A 19,100-nucleotide genomic window follows, 5' to 3' on the forward strand; every position below is an offset into this window, starting at 1 on the left:
TTTCAGTCCCCACAAAGCTATAGTAATCAAGACAGTGTGGGACTGACACAGGATAGATTTACAGATCACTGAAATGGAATCAAGAGTCCAGAAATAAACCCTAACTCTTATGGCCAATTAATTGATTTTTCAACATGAAAGTCAAGACAATTCAGAGAAAAAAGAATGGTTTTTTTCACAAATGATGATGGGACAACTGGATAGCCACAAGCAAAAGAATGAATTTAGACCCCTACCTCACACCATAATCAAAAATTAACTCAAACTGGATCAAAGACCTAACTGTTAAGAGCTAAAACTCTTAGAGGAAAACATAGGCGTAAATCTTCATGACCTTGGAGCAACCAATGGTTTCTTAGATGTGACATCTAAAGTACAAATGACAGGGGCGCCTGGGTGGCGCAGTCGGTTAAGCGTCCGACTTCAGCCAGGTCACGATCTCGCGGTCCGTGAGTTCGAGCCCCGCGTCAGGCTCTGGGCTGACGGCTCAGAGCCTGGAGCCTGTTTCCGATTCTGTGTCTCCCTCTCTCTCTGCCCCTCCCCCGTTCATGCTCTGTCTCTCTCTGTCCCAAAAATAAATAAACGTTGAAAAAAAAAATAAAGTACAAATGACAAAAGAAACTATAGATAATTTTCAACAAATTTTTAAATATGTTATGCTTCAAAAACCGTTAGACCTGTCAGGAATCCAGGTGGCTTGCTGTTGCTTTCAGATAAAGTCTGAACTCTGACTCAAGCCTGTCTGTCCCTTCAACCACTGGGCCCACTTTACCTTAGCTACATTGGTTGTTCTAATTTCCATGGAGGATGACCACAGCTACCACTACCCTCCCCTATTCTCTGCCTGTTCTGGCTTTCATCTTGAAAACTCTCTCTCTCTAGACTCCTATGGTTTCCTCCTTTGGCTCTTCACTTCCTGAGCACTTGTATTCTTGGCTTGGATAACGCTGATTGTCATGCATTAGTTTCTTCGTTGTTTGGCATCATTTGGCCTTGGCTTCCCCAAGGATGGTCACCTGCTTGACCGTGGAGATGAGACATGGCCCTCGTGTCTCAGGACGAGGTGAGGGCTCGTGGTGAGGGCTCATGGAAAGAGCTTCGAGGGGGAGGTGGCAATCCCTTCCATTCTCCTCTCTGGCCCTAACAAGCTCTGCATCTTAAGTAGATCTCTTATTCTCGTTGTGTTTCTATTTCCTCCGTCACGAAATGGACTGGGTGGGAGGTTCTCAGTAAACAGCTGGCCTGCGAACTCTGTTTGTCCTTTGCTCCCCCTGGGTTCCTTATGTCTGCCAGAATTTCCAGTGCTAGTTTGGACAGCTCCTTCCCACTCACAGCTCGGGGCTTCCGATCCCGTCTGTCAAATAGTTGAGCACCCATTGGATGTCCAGGGTTTCATTGGCGGCCCTTGCCCTTAAGAAGCTGAAGACTGGTGTCCCCCGGTGTGGCGGACTCAGCCAGATTCTCAGCCGAGCAAGTGGCCTGTCTACCCTGAGGCTAAGGCAGTTAGGTCCAGTGCTCTGGCCCCTCTGCTGGGTTGATGGGTCAGGAAGGGAATATGGTTCGATACCTGTTACGTACCAGGTGGTCACACGTGTCATCTTACTCAGACCTTGCCGTATTTACCATTTTGCTGGGTATTGTTTTCCTATTTCCCAAGGAGCAAACTGAGGCAGGGAGCTTAAGTAACTTGCCTGAAGTCAGGGGTAGAACCTTGTTTTGGGTTTTTTCTTGCTTAAAAGTGCTGCTTTTTCTAACACATAGGTTACTTTTCTCCTTGAGGACTGCTTTTGCCACACCAAGAGCTTCTTGCCATTATCGGGGACTTAAGGCTCATAATTAAGCAAAATCTGTAACTTCCAAATGGCTCATTTCTTTCAGCCAGTTGGGGGATGCTGGTTTGACATTTCCTTCTCCAGGCTGGTAGGTGACGTTTATGAATTCCTGGGTATGAATTTCTGTCCATTTTTTGGTGTGGTGATAGGTGACATGTCTCTAATTAAAAAAAAAAAAAAATTAAGGACAGCTTTTTTTAAGCTTGGAACCTGGACAGGATTAAAAACCACTTCTTGACCATTTTTAGGAGTCACAAATTCGCCAGAGTACAGCCTATAGTTTACATCAGCCTCAGGGAAACAAAGAGCACGGGACCGAGCGGAACGGCAGCCTGTACAAGAAGAGCGATGGGTAAGCGGAACGTGCTGCTGGAGTTTGAATGCGTGTTCCCCTTCCGTGTCCAAAATTGCTGAAGTCTGCTTTTTTTTTTTTTTTTTTTTGCCCCCCGTTTATCTGTCAGGATCCGAAAAGTGTGGCAGAAAAGGAAGTGTTCGGTTAAAAACGGTTTTCTGACCATATCCCACGGCACCGTAAGTATTCCCTTCTACTTCTCGGTCTGCTGCAGTGAGGTGAGAGAGTGATACAAGCCGCATGCCCAGGACGGCATTGCACCTGCCTCTTAAAGGCCTTCCTGTTGGGAGAGTTTTGTTTGGGGTCCTTCTTGATTCGGTGCACCTGCCCCCTGTCTGTGCTTCTCTGGCCAGGGACAGCTTTGTGTCGTTCGCTGCCTGACAGAGTTAGGAATACCTGACGCGTCAAGTCATTTAGAAGCCAGACGCTTCCAGGGGCGCCTGGGTGGCTCAGTCAGTTAAGTGTCCGACTTCGGCTCAGGTCATGAGCTCGGAGCCTGGAGCCTGCTTCCGATTCTGTGTCTCCCTCTCTCAGAGCCCCTCCCCTGCTCATGCTCTGTCTCTCTCTGTCGCAAAAATAAATAAAAACATAAAAAAAAAAAATTTTTTTTAGAAGCCAGACACTTCCAGAAACCAACAGCACACCACTTCCCAGCTGTCTTTGTCTCTGGAAATTGAACTTCCTACTTGGGAAGATTTCCTGCTTCTCCATAAAGGGAAAAGCGTTCAAGTGGTCAGGACTCTGGGAAGTCGAAATCCAAGAGAAGAGAAACTTCAGTAATATTATAGAAATCCAACACGTGGCGTCCAACCTTCGTCAAGTCCTTTTTCTGTCATCCTGTGTGTAAGAGTCCTTGCAAGAAACTGAGGCCTGTATGTTGAGCCTGTTGAGAAATCAGTCAGAGTAAGATGACTCACTAATCCAGCTTTCAGAAACTGGGGATTTTTTTTTTTTTTAAGTTTACTTATTTTGAGAGAGAGAGCGAGCATGCACGAGAGAGGAAGAGGCAGAGAGAGAGGGAGAGGGAGAATCCCAAGCAAGCTCCGTGCTGTCAGCATGGAGCCTGACACGGGGCTCAATCTCACAAACCGTGAGATTATGACCTGGGCTGAAACCAAGAGTCGGACACTCAACCGACTGAGCACCCCAGGCGCCCCTTAGAAACCGAGGATTTTAACCACAATTACAAACAGCCCTTCACACCACAGTCCTCTTTCCCACAGTGGCTCAGGCATATTGTCACCTTACCTGTATGACACAATCTGGTAAATACCACATAGGCTGCTAGACGTTTTTGGAAATGTCTAAAGGCAGAGTTGTTGCTATTTTGGTGCTAATGAGAATGCGGCATGGGTGGTGCCTTGCATTTCTGTTCCCCAAGCAGGAGGCCTGGTGCTGTGTGCATATTGGTGGCCTCCGTCCTGTGGGTGGATGGGAGTGGACATGACCCTGGGTCTCTGTCGTCTCCTCCCCTCCCCCTGGTTTCCACCAGTTCCCCTGGTGACAGGCCGAGCTGAGCTGGGCAGGAGCACAGGCTCCTGTAGACAGGTCACGGCTCAGCGTGGGCTCTTCTCAGTACTCTGGAAGGAAATGGGAAGACTGGACCTACAATTCCTGGGGCCCCTTCATCGTCCCTGACTGGGACCTAGCGTACGTCAAGTGTCTGTAGCCATCTCGTTGGCCCTTTGGCCTGGGGGCTGAATGTGTCTCCTGCCCAGGCAAATAGAGGTCATTCCTCTTTTCTAATATGGAGCTGTTACTGGATCCTTCATGGTCATGGTCATGACATCCCTCCTGGGGCCCTGGAGTTTGGACCCTGATGTGATGTGCTCTCCATATAGACATGCCTGTGTGACTGGGGAGGAGTGCTGTAGATTCAGGGAGGCAAATTTATTCAGTCACCACCACGCCTGTTCAAAATCAAGACCGTAGGGGCACCTGGGTGGCTCAGTCGGTTAAGTGTCCAACTCTTGGTTTCGGCTCAGGTCGTGATTTCACGGTTTGTGACATTGAGCCCCGCATCAGGCTCTGCACTGACAGCACAGAGCCTGCCTGGGATTCTCTCTCCCTGTTCCTTCTCTCGCTGCCCCTCCCCTTCTCTTTTTGTCTCTCTCTGTCTCTCAAAGTGAATAAACTTTAAACTGGGTGATGGCCAGGTTCCCTCCCTGCTCTAAACACCTGTGATTCTGTGATTTGCTTTCAAATGGTTTTCCACTCGGTTGTTTTAACTCAGGTTTACTGCCTCGATGCAGAAAATTTGACAAAGCAAGACTGAGTTTCATTTCATGCTTGTTCACAGCTCTGAAGTCATTTGGCATATTTGCCTCATTAACATGTTCTCCTGGCCCCAGGGCCTCAGCTTAAGCCAGTGAGCGGTCCTCCCTCCGCGACGGAAGTGAAAGCAGGCCTAGTACTCCCTTGCTGGCAGGGTCAGCTTGGGTTCCTGTCGCTTCCATTACCCGTACTTCTCTCTGTAAGATGCGGACTCGGTTTCCTGTGGACGTTGGTGGGCTGCCCCAGTCTCTGGCAGATGGTGCAGTGAGAACTAGCGTTAGTAGCCTGCTGACGGCTCAGCTTGCCACACAACTTGCATATTTAATAAGTGCTTTGTGTTTAGGGGGCTCCCTCTCTAGGGAATCCGTGCTCTCTGTATGACTCACTCACACTGCCCTGAGCAGCCCGGGCTGGGAGCTGCTGGGGCAGACATTGCCTCCAGCCCGGCCGAGTGGCAGGCGGGGGCTCTGGCCCGGAAGACAAGAGGGGTACTATAGCAGGAGCTGTGTGTATACCACACAGTTCTCCTTTTCTCCTTCCTCCGTGTGCATCCTGCCTGTTCCGTGCACATGTGTGCGCGCACACGCGCACAGGTGTGCCGTCGCACCTACAGAGCGTTCACGTGCGGTGGTGTGAATTAACCTCTGCCGAGAGAGGGATCTGAGAGATGCCTTTTTGTGTGATTTTGTTTGCATTTGGCTCCTTGTGTGGCTTACCTAGGTAGCCAGCACCTCCCTGAGGAGGCACATTTACCATCGGGGGAGAGAAGGACAGTGGTTCAAAGACCTGACTGAGTAAATGGGGCTCTAAGAGCAGGATCTGGCCCTCGGTGGAGAATCCGATCTCGATGCGGTGGAAGCACAGGGTGTGTGTTTGCGATGTTCCCCAAACCGGTTTCTTCCCCGGAAGCTGGCAGCCTTCGGGAAATGAGACGGCGTGCTCTGTATTCTAGCAGAGGGACGGTGATGACATCCTGATGCATTCGCTGAAGGCCTACTTGGTGTTCCCCATTCACTGAGATTCGTTGTGTTTTCTGGCACTGGGAAAAGTGATCCTTGGGACAAAATAACTGGGTATCACCTTTGCCAAATGCATGCATCGCTTTGCCATACTGCCAAGGACTGGGGACTGTTTAAGCTGCAAGAAATGTCCACTGGTTCTTCTGCAGTCTAAATTTCTTTTTTAAATGATCGTTAGTCATGAAGAGTCCACACTACCTATTAAGGGCCCTGGCTGGCTCATTTGGTTAAGTGACTTGGGCTCAGGTCATGATCTCACAGTTCGTGGGTCTGAGCCTCGCATCAGGCTCTGTGCTGACCGCTCGGAGCCTGGAGCCTGCTTCCCATTCTGTGTCTCCTTCTCTCTCTGTCCCTCCCCTGCTCATGCTCTGTCTCTCAAAAATGAATGAATGTTAAAAAAATCCCACAAACTTTAAAAGCCTGACAAATTGGGAAAAAAATAGAATGGCATGATTAAAATGATAGGAACTCTAATAATCCACACCTTCAGTCATATTTACTAATCCATGCAATCTAGGGGTCTCTGTTTCCCACTCCTTGGAGAGCGCTGGTATCTGATGAATTGGAACCATTCTGTAGCTGAATTAAATGGTGACACCATTTTCCCCAAATAGCAGCAGGAGAGGGAATTTAATGGGTAGAGTTTTCTCCGTTTAAAAATATTCTCCCATAGATTTTTCTTACAGCTCTGGTAATCTGGCTGGACAAATAGCAAACAACGATTAACATGCAAGCTGACCCTCTTAAGCGGTATCGGCTGTTCTAAATTTTGTGGACCTCCTCTTACCGCTGTTCTTTTTAACACGTAGCCACCTCTGTGCCTTTATAATTACTCCGACTTCATATGTAGGCACCGAATATTTTCCCATGTTTTGTGGTGTTCGTACATCGTGAAGGATGAAGTCTGTCTTTGATGGTAGCTGTCTCAGTGAGAAGGGACAGCTTTCCCCGTGGTGCAGGGAAAATGAAAGAATATAAGCGAGAGGGGCCCGGGCAGGGCTGGTATTAATTCGGTTGTGCTGCTTTGCTGCACCGGGAGATACGCACTGATACGTCCAGGTCGGTGACTGCTTCCCACAGAAAGCCATGCAGAGGGCAGGCGGGAGCAGGAGTTAAGAGCTTGTGCTCCGAGGCCAGGCTGGCGGGCTCACATGGGGCCTCACTGCCTCCCAAGCTGTAGAAAAGAAGGTCCATCACATTAATTAGCGTGTGTGGGCCAGTACCTTTATCTGTAAAGCTGGAGCGGTTCCTGCCTCAAAGGTCAGTTAGAAGAATTAAATGAGCTGATTTACTAAACATACTTAGAACACTTGTGCGTGAAACGTTTCTGTATTTACCAGAGTTCACCAACCCCTCTTACTGTTCCTGTGTCTAAGACCCCGCGGACAGCCACAGTTTGGAAGTAGGCCAGGAATGTCCCCTAAATGCACATATATATGGTTGTGTCATCACAGGAGGTAATGGTACAGACGCAGACTTTATGTGGTAAAATACGTGGTCGCGTCGTGGTGTGGTCTCCTACTTGGTGCTGCAGAAATACATCATTCGGTGTGTTGGTTCCCCGGGTGAGCCAGGTGATTCTATTGGCAAAGATCCAAAATTGGATTGATGGTACTTCCACTTGGAATTGTCAAGGTTCGCAAGATTAGACAGAACTTGCAGTCTTTTAATACCGATTTCTGGGGCACCTGGGTGGCTCAGTCAGTTAAGCGTCAAACTCTTGGTTTTAGCTCGGGTCATGATCTCATGGTTCATGAGTTTGAGCCCCAAGTCGCACTGTTAGCCGGGAGCCTGCTTGGGATTCTCTGCCTCCTTCTCTCTCTGCCCCTCCTTCCCTCCCTCTCAAAATAAATAAATAAATAACTTGAAACAAATGCTGATTTCTGATGATCCAAGGATTCTGTTAGGCGTCTATGGTGGAGACCATCCAGTGACTTTCGTATAAGAGATGAGGCCGACATCCCACAAGCCAGGAGAGTCTGGTCCACCCTGTTTATCCACCTTCTCATCCCGCCTTCCTTGTATCAAACCCAAACTGTTTGCACTGTAAGGATCCGTCCTGTTTTAACAGGGATTATGCTGCCTCTACCACTGACTCTGTGAGTTGAGTGGAAAGGGGTCTGTAAATGAATGAAGGTCTCATGGGACTACCCAGGTGTGGATGCACGTATGTGTGTTTTTTCGATGAATCCCAGATCCAAGCCTTTACAACTTGTAAATGCAGCCGGCAGCCACAGGAGGTTGAACAAGAGGTTCACGTATACGGTATTCTATTCAGTCTTGCCCTCAGCAGCTTGGGAGGTGGGTAGGATAAGCCCATTCATATTTGGAGAGTTCTCCAAGGTTTCTGAGAGACATTTTGCCATTTGAATAGTCACAGGTTCTTTTTTTTCCCCCTAAAATTATGTTATCCTTTGATCTTTGCTTGTTTTGGGACTACCTATGGTAGTTTTTGAAACGGTAGTAAAATACCCATTTTGAGACCTGTCTGCCAGAAACAAATTGTGATCTTTTGTTGCCACTGTGTTGGCGAGATTCAGGGTATTTATATGAATGAGTTGGGTTTTGTTGAAACGTAAGTGACAGATGTTTAGCATTTAACGTTGTTTATCTATTACCTGTCGTGACTTCAAAAAGTAGGGAAAATTATTTCTCTGTCATTTTTGTGCTGTGAGATTTCTTTCCTTAGAAGCCAGTGTTTACACTCAGGGAAACACTTTTAAGCTCACCAGAAATAGAGCTGGTGCCCAAGTCACCCAGCCAACCCTCTGTGTCATCGGTAGGAATGTCTCGGAGCTTTAGCCGTGGAGCATTTTGCTCTCAGGAAGCCCAGTGCTGTCGACCTCAAAGCCAGCAGCCCTTGTCCCCCTGGCCGGGTGGGTGTGTGGGCCACCAAGTGTCCCTCCCAGGGAATGGCAGCTTGCCCTCTGGGGAGCTGAGATTCAAGGACACCCTGTGTCGTGCCTGTGTTGTGTCTTCCTACACAAAATCTGCCTTCCGAAAGCAATCTTTTTGCAAACTGGTGGAAATCCTGTTCTTGCTATATTTTAGTGAGAAATGGTGCCGTATGATTTTGTCCTCCTTCCCACCCATCTCCATTCCTTTGTTTCTAAACAGGCTAACCGGCCTCCTGCGAAGCTCAACCTGTTAACCTGTCAAGTGAAGACCAACCCCGAGGAGAAAAAGTGTTTTGACCTTATTTCACGTAAGTTTGTTTCTCAGATTTTGCTCCACAGAGAAATTAAACTGGCTGCTGGGGCATCAATCCCATTTCAGAGAATTGAATGTCGAGGAGAAACACCTTCCTTTCAAGTGACATCCACACCTTCTTCTTTCCACTCATAATTGTCTGCTTGCTGGTGTCCAGTGTAGGACCTGACGCTGAGGGCGGCCCCGCTCTCCTCATGGGCTCCTGTAAACACAGAGATTATACTGGGTTGGCCCTCAAGCCTGAAATCCCCTCACTTAACTATAAAAAAGGACGATTCTGTCATCCAGGCTTCCGTGGTTTGGGTGATGTTAGACATGCTGCACGGCTAATGTGATGAGGTCTTTGGCAAAACCCTGGAAACTTTGGTTTTTGAAATCGTTTTGCCTTTCCCACCACAGAATTAGTCTTCCTGCTTCCGTACGTCTTTCTTCTTTTGTGGCACACGTGACAGAGTGACCACAGAACCATCTGCTGTGTTGAGTGTCTACTCGGCATCCCTAAGGAAAAAGGAACGGACGAGTGTGTTTTAAAGGAAACAACATTGGCCTTTTTTGTTCCTGGCCCATTTAGGTGGCAGGGTTACAGTTTGGGGGAAGGAAGGGGCCAGCACCCCTTACACAAGAGGGTCACGAGGGATTTGGGCACAAGAGTTGTACTTATAGAGGAGAAGTCTGTACCATACATTTTCAGAAGGTGGGTGCTTTCTTATTTGCCTCAGTTTCCCAGAGTGTGAGTGGCTGCTTTCTGAGATGTCTGTTGGATTACACTATTGAGGGCTAGGGAGTTATTTCCGGTATAATTTATTGCTCACAGCAAGCTTACGAGGTAATTATTACCACCTGCACTAGTCTGGGTGAGGAGGCAGAGGCCCATGGCAGCTTACCCTCGTGCCCTGGTTTCCCTGTTCTAATACGCACCGTACTAATTTGGAGGAGGGTGTCGAGCAGTGTGATGTGCCTAAAGGGTTTGGGCATTGTTCTGTCCTTCAGATTCCAGACTAATTTGTAAAATAAAAACTGACTTTATCCTGCTTCAAACCCCGTGTCCCTAAGAAGCGTTCACATCTGCCCCCCGATGTGTGCACAACCGGGCAAGCTTCGTTAACTACTGGGTGCCAGTCAGCTTGCCCCCGGGCACCTTCAGCACCCCTGGGGACCTCCCATGAGAGAGTCATGGGAGCATCTCTTCCGCTCTTGCAGACAACCCAGAAACACTCTCCAGCCCACACGCCTGTAACTTCCGGTCAGGCACCGAGGAGGGTCGGTAGATGGCAGGCGTGTGTTACCGCTTTCCTGGGACGTGTGGGAAGGCGGGCCTGTGCAAATCTGGTTTCGCGTGAGCGCTCCGGCAGGCTGACGTTTGCCAAGATGCCTTCAGTATCTTTGATCTCCTACCTGCTGCATGATAAACCTCTTCAGGCCACGGCTTCCTGCCTCAGACACCCAGAAGGCCTTACTGAATTCGGTTTGAGGAGCCTTCATAAATGTGCCGGAATCCATTGTCATTCTTTGAGAAAAGTTCATTTCTTCTTCTTCCCGCTCTCCCTCCATGAGTAGAGTGAATCCGGATCCTACAAATTTCTCATCCTAGTCTTCAAACGGTGTTACTCTCCTGAGGGTAGTTTGGTGAAAATGCTTTGTCCCAGTGCTGTGTGGCTTTGCTTGTCTCAGAGAATTCCAAAAAACAGCCAGACCCCACGGGAGTGATCCAGGGAGCTGCCACAGAGCAGTGAAACCCTGGTTTGTTGCACATCCCAAGAAGGTTGGGGTTTGGGCTCACTTCCGATTGTGCCTGACTCAGGAAACGAGGCTGTCACCCTCTCTGTTTCTCCCCCGCCTGCTGACCAGGCTAGTGGGAACTGTATCACGATGAGCGAGGCCTTTTTTTTTTTTTTGCAGTTATGAACTGACTTTATTTTTTTTTTAATATATGAAATTTATTGTCAAATTGGTTTCCATACAACACCCAGTGCTCATCCCAAAAGATGCCCTCCTCAATACCCATCACCCACCCTCTCCTCCCTCCCACCCCCCATCAACCCTCAGTTTGTTCTCAGTTTTTAACAGTCTCTTATGCTTTGGCTCTCTCCCACTCTAACCTCTTTTTTTTTTTTTTTTCTTCCCCTCCCCCATGGGTTCCTGTTAAGTTTCTCAGGATCCACATAAGAGTGAAACCATATGGTAGCGAGGCCTTTAAACATTTGGCGGTTGGAGAAGAAAAGTCAGGCTGCACGATAGGCAGTGAGGAGGCTGCTCCAGATGTGAGTCTCGCGGGCCCCAGAGTCACCCTCACTCTGTGAGGCCTCTCCTGGTCGTCCGTGATCTTGATACTTGCTTTGAAGAAGATTGATCCTTTTTTTGGTCAAATGTCCCTTCGTTTTCTCCGATGCTTCCCACCGGGGGCCTGAGGCTCTGCATTTGGGGCAAGAATAGCACATCACATGCCCCTCCTCTCTGCTCTGCGTACAGGGGTCAGCGGTCTGGCACAGCCCTTGGAGACATTGCTGTGTTTGCACACGGCTGTGTGTGAGTGTAAGATCTCGTGTCCCAACAGGGACACCTGGGTGGCTCAGTCGGTTAAGCATCTGACTTCGGCTCAGGTCATGATCTCGAGGTTTGTGAGTTTGAGCCCCTCATCGGGCTCTGTGCCGACAGCTCAAAGCCTGGAGCCTGCTTTGGATTCTGTGTCTCCCTCTCTCTCTACCTCTCCCCTGCTCGTGCTGTCTCTCTCTCTCAAAAATAAATAAACATTAAAAAAAATTATTTTAGGGGCGTCGGGTGGCTCGGTCGGTTAAGCGTCTGACTTCAGCTCAGGTCATGATCTCGCGGTCCGGCTCTGTGCTGACTGCTCAGAGCCTGGAGCCTGTTTCGGATTCTGTGTCTCCCCCTCTCTCTGCCCCTCCCCTGTTCATGCTCTGTCTCTCTCTGTCTCAAAAATAAATAAACGTTAAAATTTTTTTTATTAAAAAAAATTATTTTAGGGGTGCCTGGGTGGTTCAGTCAGTTAAGTGTCCAACTTCAGCTCAGGTCATGATCTCGCGGTCTGTGGGTTCAAGCCCCACGTCGGGCTCTGTGCTGACAGCTCAGAGCCTGGAACCTGCTTCGGATTCTGTCTCCCTCTCTGCCCCTCCCCCACTCGTGCTCTGTCTGTCTCTCAAAAATGAATAAACATTAAAGAAATTTTTTTAAAAAAGGATCTGGTGTCCCAACAGCCTTCAGCTGTTCCTCCTGCTTCCGTGGTGTTTGTAATACAGCACTCCCACGGCCTGTGGTTAGGATTTCTCATCTTTTTCTAAGGCCAGAAAACTTGTGAGATACTCATTTAGAAAAGGCCTTTATTATTCAAGGGGCTGTAACAATTACTTTTGGGGTGCCAACTTCTTGGCGAGTTCAAGAAAACAAAGCCTTTGAAAGGATAATGATGGTTTCCATCCCTGAGTAGCTCCTGTTTGGGGAAGCTTTATCTCTTCTTAAGCTTGGATGTGGACAAGTTTGTTAGTTTGGATTCCAAAGCCACAATCACCGAGCAAGGGCAGGCAAGGCGGGTGAAGGACGCGAGAGTGCGCCATTTTGTACAAATCATTCATTTCGCAGCAGAGAGTTAAGATCATTCTCGAGGTTAATTATAAACCACTGTCTGCTGGCATTGTGTACGGATTACTGTGCCGGGCTCCCAGCTGATAAAACTTCTCTTGCCATGCAGATGACAGGACGTACCACTTCCAAGCAGAAGACGAACAGGAATGCCAAATGTAAGTCCCTCGGGGGTGGGCCCTGGGTCTGGGACTCGGCAGTCCCTGGGATTTAACACAGCATCTCTCTCATTTTTCTAGATGGATGTCTGTGCTGCAGAACAGCAAAGAAGAAGCTTTAAACAATGCATTTAAGGGGGATGACAACACCGGGGAAAATAACATCGTCCAAGAGCTGACCAAGGAGATCATCGCGGAAGTGCAGAGGATGACGGGCAATGACGTGTGCTGCGACTGCGGGGCGCCAGGTGAGCCCCGCCCCTCCCCGCCCCACCCCCCTCCGTTGACTCTCATCCCGATTCATGGAAACCAGTCACGGATTTTCCCTTTCACTGCAGACACAGAGCTGCGTGCAGCGAGCTCGTGCGGGAGCTCGTGGCCCACGGGGCGGTATGCATAGCTGCAGGGGGAGAGTGGGAAGACGCAGGAGTGTGAAGATGGCCTCCCAGAGCTGAAAAGATTTAAAGCCTTTTGAGGGGCGCCTGGGTGGCTCAGTCGGTTAAGCGTCCGACTTCAGCTCAGGTCATGATCTTATGGTCTGTGAGTTCGAGCCCCGCGTCGGGCTCTGTGCAGATGGCTCAGAGCCTGGAGCCTGCTTCGGATTCTGTGTCTCCCTCTTTCTCTGACCCTCCCCCGTTCATGCTCTGTCTCTCTCTGTCTCAAAAAATAAATAAACATTAAAAAAAAAAATAAAGCCTTTTGAGACACGAACGCCAAAGCACAGAACGCGGGTGAGACCAAGGTCATCCGCTCGTTGTGTTGGCTCGGAGGCTGGGTCGGGCGGCTTTTCCCGGGATTTACTCCAGCCTCCCTTTGTGCTACTTTGTAGAATTTGTGCAGTGACTTTAAGCCGCTGTCTAGTCTGTGACCCCAGGAGAGCCACTTTCTTTGTTAGCTGTCGGTTTCCCTGTATGGAAAATGAAGGAACTGGTCGAGATTGTTTTCCGGTCCCTTCCAGGCGTCACATTCTGTGAAAAGAGGTGTTGATGTCTGCGTTTTGATAAAGCCTATGAGGAGCTCCATTCTGTAATGGACATAGAGTGGTATCATTGCAGATTTTAAGAGCTGGTATTTTCAAAAGCTTAAGGAGTGGAGTTATTCTGATTAAGGGGGAAGGGTGCTTTGGGAGCTTTGGGATAGCTGTTGCTGAACATTCACAAAATGAGAAAGCTTGTGGAGTGTCAGTTACCTTCTTCATTCCTCCAGTTCTATGACCGTTCTTCTAAAAAAATGCACACAACAAAAATAGAGTGGGCAGTTGAGAATTGCCAGGAGGTTCCTATTGCCCCAAAAAGCTGTGTGTCTGGGGGTAGTGAGGGGTAGGTATTCCCTCAGGGTCTTGGATCCATTAAAAAGTACCTTTTGGCAGGAAATGAGGTGTAGGGAGTGGTAAGTAGTGAATTGTGTTTTTTCTTTTCTTTTGTAATGTTTATTTATTTTTGAGAGCAAGCTCAAGGCTGGGGGGGGGGGGCGGCAGAGGATCTGAAGCGGGCTCCGGGCTGACAGCAGAGGAGACCCCGATGTGGGGCTCAAACTCACAAACCCCATGATCTTGACCTCAGCTGAAGTCGGACTCTTAACCAACTGAGCCACCCGGGTGACCCTAATTGTGCTTTTTCTTAAGAAAAGAGGGCCGTGTAGCACTTCACTGGAATTTTTAAGACACTTTCATAAAGAAGTCAAAGCTGCGGATGTTTTTGTTTGGAAATGGTAGGACAAGATAGCTGACGTGAAAGTTGATATAAAGTGATCTAAACATACTCCTGTCTCCCGAAAGTGTGCTACGGCCGGTATGGAAGAAATGCAACACAGATGCCCAGAAGTTTCCCAAATGGATAAAATTTTTTATAACTTGAACTTTGAAAAGTAACGTGACAGTTCGCTGGTGACCAAGGTTGCAATAGTTCCCCGCAGCAAGTTTCTAAGGGCAGCGGGTAATTCGCAAGAGAACGGTACGCAAGGGCCGGGGTAATGTGCTCTGGCGTGTTTTGTTTTGAACGCCCCATTTTCGGTAAATTCAGCATTCGTGTGTCAGGCATCCCTTGGGTGTCTGCTGTGTACCCAGCACACGGTAGGATGGCTCAGTGACTTAGGAGCTGTGCTCTGGGAGAAGCTCGGTGACACGGTGCCAGCATGGGCTCGGGCCCAGGCAGGACTGCCGTCTGGCTCCGCACCCCCTGCGGCCTCGAGCAAGCCCCTTCTCCTTTCTGAGCACCATGAAGACCCCTGCCCTGTTTGCCTGCTGGCCTTCTCGTGTGTGCTGAAGAAGTATCAGGTGACAGCATCTGTAATTGCGGAAGCTCTTGCACTCGGAACTATTTCTGCTGCCTCCGAAGTGTTGAGCACAGAGTGTGGCATCAGCACATAGTGTGTTCTCCGTCATGATTGTTAGCATTTTGTGAACATGTAGACCTGTCTTAAGTCTGTTCCCTATACAGCACTAGACTGGCGGCCCTCGTTTTTTTCTCTCCCCTTTGCTGGTATGACCAGGGTTGGTGATGGGCGTGGTTTGTATTCAGGACAGCCTTCAGGGGCCTGTGGCCACTAGAGGGCACTGTGTCCTGTTTATTCTTGGACACGCACCTGTCACTTGGGAGTTCGTAATGAACGGAAGGATGGGCAGGATAAATGAGTAAATAAATGGAGGGAGGGGGAGCAGACAGGTGCATGTGTGTGTATTGTGTGTAAGCGGGTGGTAATGCAGAATGAGTGATGAAGAAGGGCTCCAGCTGTGTCCAGGGTTGAGAAAATGCTCATGCTCAAAACTCCATGTGCAATAACTATACGGGAAAAGTGTTGTGACCCCATCCCTGCACTTGCTGCGAACTCCAACTTTCCCTGTTCTCTTTGGCAGATCCTACCTGGCTCTCCACCAATCTGGGCATCCTGACCTGTATTGAGTGTTCCGGAATCCACCGAGAGCTCGGGGTTCACTATTCCAGGATGCAGTCCCTGACGTTAGATGTATTGGGAACGTCTGAGCTTCTGGTAATTCTCAAATCATTGATTTTGAAATGAAAATGAATGCACCGAATTCTAAGTTTTCATTTTGGCGTTCAAACCCATTTTGCTTTCTTGCAATTCCCCTGGGCTGATGGTTGTTGATTTTTGCCAGATGAGTTTGGGCAATTAGAACCTCAGTGGTAATTCCTCCTTCTCAGCTACTGGTAGTTGAAGGCACTTTTTGTTGTAAAACCTTCTTCCTAAACGAATAAAGTGAAGTGACACAAAAAAGGAGAGCTGAGATGTGTGTACGATGTGGAATACGATGGCGACACAGTCTAGGTCACCCCATTCCTTAAACGCGTGCACAACGGAAAGCCCAGAGACAGTTGAGGGCTTGTTCTCTGGAGCCCCCAGCAGATCCCTGCTGAGTCTGTGGTCATGACATGGCTCAGGCCTCCGGCCCACTTTTCCCCTGCCTCTACTGTCACTCTCTGGGTGAGATTTCAGCCTCTGCTTTTACTGCCTTTGTTTCTAAAGAAGGCTTTCCTTTTTGGCTCAGTGATAACATATGAGCCGTGCAGCGTGGTATAGAAGGATACTGGGAGGTTGAAGCATTTTCTGTGAAGTAACATCCAGAGTATTGAGACCAGCCCCACGGAGGAAAAGGCACATCACACTAGCTGTTTGGAGGCCACCTAAAATGGAGCTTTGGTGGACTGTTTTCAAAGCCTGTGATTGCTGGTTCAGAAGCAGTGTTTGAAATTCTTGGTGTAGCTGGGCACTGGGCAGTGAACATTAAGTGGATATAGATCGCCGTTGACTGTAATGAAAAGAGCAATCGCCTTGACAGGAAATCAATTATTGTGGTCAGTATACCTCTCAAGGGGCCGTAAATTTTATCGATGACTACTCTAGAACCAGGGTCTGAACTCGTAATGCATTTTGAACTATCTTGTCAAATCTTCCTGGTCTTGGCAAAGGATTCTTTTATGGTCTTGAAAGGTGAAGTCGGGAGAAACAAGAGTGAATTCTGGTCGCCCGGTTGGTCACGTCCCTGATTACTTCAAGTTAAAAATGGAGCGCGACTCAGCAAGACTCAGGCAATGTCTTCCTGGTTCCACAATGCCGTTCTTGTTACTGTCGTGATGCATTCAGCCTCCGCGGTGGAGCTGTGTGTATACAAGAGGTAGCCTGGGTAACTGACTTTGGTTAGCCTTGAGATTCCCACAGTATATTTTCAAAGAAACACCAATTCTCAGGAAGCACTGGTAACCCCTGGCAGTTGGTCTGCTGCCATACTGATTTCCTCAAAACAGCGGGAAGTGTTAAGTGATTTGTGGTGACATAATAATTGCTTATTTTGTACTAAGCACTTCTCAGAGCTCTTTATATGTATTAGTTCATTTGTCCTTCACTACAACCCAGCGACCTTGCTGTTTATCCCCTCTTTATGACAGAGGAACTGAGTCTTAGAATGTTTTAATGTACCCAAGGTTATATAGTTATTAAAGTGCCAGATCTAGGGCGGGACCCTTTAATCCAGAGTTCACGATTCACCTCTGAAGAGCCTGGGAAACGAACTGGTCCTTGTGGTGGCCTGTCCTGCTGTGTGGTGAGCATTTAAGCATCACTACTGTCCCTCCCTATCCCCCACTCCCCACCCTCCACCCCCCACCCCCCATCCCCAGCAAATGTTTAAGAAAAAGAAAGCCCTGCTTTGTAGTCAGCCGGTCCACAGATGTCTGTACTCCCGCCGTGGCCATTTTCTCAAATCTGTGCCATCGTCAGTAACCAGCGTGAGTCACTGAATGTAACTGAGTTCACCGCACAAACACTGGTTGTCCATGGCTTCAGAAACAGAATAGTAAAATGATTAGGAGGTGATGAGTTTTCAGCACTTATTACTTTGTTTTTAGTATAATTTACTTAACTAGGAGTTTATATAATGTAATTTTAATAATGGCTCTCATGAGCTGGTCGAGGCTTGACCCCAGCACATCTGTTACACCTGCTTAAATGTGTCTCAAAAATTAAAATGATGGTCTTCATGAGACTCTTGCCTACTAAGCAGGAAGACACCAAAGAAGGTAGAAGGGAAGAAGTTCATGTCTTGGTGAAACAGTGAGGTGGCTTCTGACCCCTGGTTAGAACTCTGGTCTTTATCTCCCAGAGCCTCTGTCTGCACCTCTCCACAGGGGGGGTTAACATTTGGCCAGCTGTCAGCCCTTTTGAGCCATCAGGCAGAGACTGCTTATTTAGTATCTGCAGGTATTTTCAGAACCTGATCTCTGCCTAAATTTCAGACTCTCCTGGTCTGCCTCACCCTCAGTTGTTGCAGAAAAACAGAGGGAAAAGGCCCCCGAGTCTTGTGGGTTTTGCCCCCCCCCCTTGGCCCTGAGCTCTGCCTGTGTGGTCATCTGGTTGCTCATGGGAGGTGGGCCTCTCCCCAGCCCCACCCACCGCGTGCCAGGACAGTGAGCCTGATGTCCTGCCCAGAACCCTTACCGCTCAGCCATTAAGTCAAGCACTGCATGGAGAGTGTTTGTCAGGGGTTAGAATTCATTTCTAAAACATGAGAAGTTCAAGCCTTTTTGAAGCACCCAGGTTATTTTTATTCTGCTTAGACAGTTGGATGCTTGAACAGAAGATCTCCTGAAGGCTTGACACATAGACCTGTATGTGTGTGTGTGTGTGTGTGTGTGTGTTTAGAATTACGTTGGCACACAGTAAAGACTGTGAAGGATTAGCTCTCATTATTCTCTACTCCAGAATGACTTTAACTGAATCCTTTCAGAAGAACAATCCACGTGTCCTAACGTATGAATCCACAGGGAGAGTCCACTCCGGTTTTCTGCTGCAAGTATGAACATTGAGGATGTGCAGAGCAGGGACATCAGGGTCTCTGCTTGAGTTTGTCGTAGTGTGTGTTCTTGTGTAGCAAATGTTGATTGAACCTCCTTGCACCCTATGAGAGGAAATAAGAGGTGGCCTGGAAAGTTAACTCCCAGCGTCTCCAGGGGAGAATCCTGGGCAAAGTTGCTTTACAGGTGCAGTGATTCTCTGTCCTTCAGGTAAGTCAGTCCTGGAGCCCGAATCTCAGGGTGATGCGCTGTGATGGGCGCAGACTTTCATCCTTGGCTGACCCTAAACAGACTCTCACCACATAGATGGTCACTCCTGTCCTCCCATATGGCCTCACCGTATTATTCGTCACGATAAAAATCGTTTTGCTTAATTCCATAAATTACTTTCTGGTTTCGCATCTGCACACTGTTCCCTTGGAAACACATGTGCTACGGAAACGTCATCATTTCCTTCTTTTTTTATTTTGGTTTCAGAGCATATGCTTGATTTCCATGTTACCTGAATGGGTTTCGGCGGCATCCGCGAAGGTGGCTAGTTAGCAGTAATCTTCTCTCCCCTCTACCTGCTGTCAGAATCATGTCTTACTCAGTGGAAACACATGAATGCGTGAAGCACTAGTTCGTTCTGGGAGATCACCCCACTTGAACTGGCCCTCTAGTGTGTGCGCTCAGTGTCCTCAGATTTCAAAGCAAACCCACTTTCAGAAACCCTCCTGGTAAATACAGGTTTGGAAAGGTAGATTCTCCTGCCCCAACACAGATCATTTCAGCATTGATTTCCAGCTCACGTGTAAGATAGTACCGTTGGTACTGGGGTCTTCGTATCATATGATCAATTTGACCTCAAACAT

At 48.4% G+C, this 19,100-nt stretch overlaps 1 protein-coding gene across 1 annotated transcript in view; it reads left to right on the forward strand.

Moving 5' to 3' along the window:
- The window catches only part of ASAP2 (ArfGAP with SH3 domain, ankyrin repeat and PH domain 2), a 120,294-nt gene that overhangs the window by 67,254 nt on the left and 33,940 nt on the right, over positions 1-19,100 (forward strand). Inside the window, exons 13-18 of the mRNA XM_040496907.1 lie at positions 2,081-2,184; positions 2,294-2,363; positions 8,595-8,682; positions 12,391-12,439; positions 12,521-12,687; positions 15,294-15,427. Coding sequence (XP_040352841.1) covers positions 2,081-2,184; positions 2,294-2,363; positions 8,595-8,682; positions 12,391-12,439; positions 12,521-12,687; positions 15,294-15,427 — 612 coding nt within the window. The remainder of the gene's footprint in view (positions 1-2,080; positions 2,185-2,293; positions 2,364-8,594; positions 8,683-12,390; positions 12,440-12,520; positions 12,688-15,293; positions 15,428-19,100) is intronic.

Source organism: Herpailurus yagouaroundi, unplaced genomic scaffold (assembly GCF_014898765.1).
Source record: "Herpailurus yagouaroundi ecotype Mexico unplaced genomic scaffold, PumYag 188, whole genome shotgun sequence".
NCBI classification, from domain to species: Eukaryota; Metazoa; Chordata; class Mammalia; order Carnivora; family Felidae; genus Herpailurus; species Herpailurus yagouaroundi.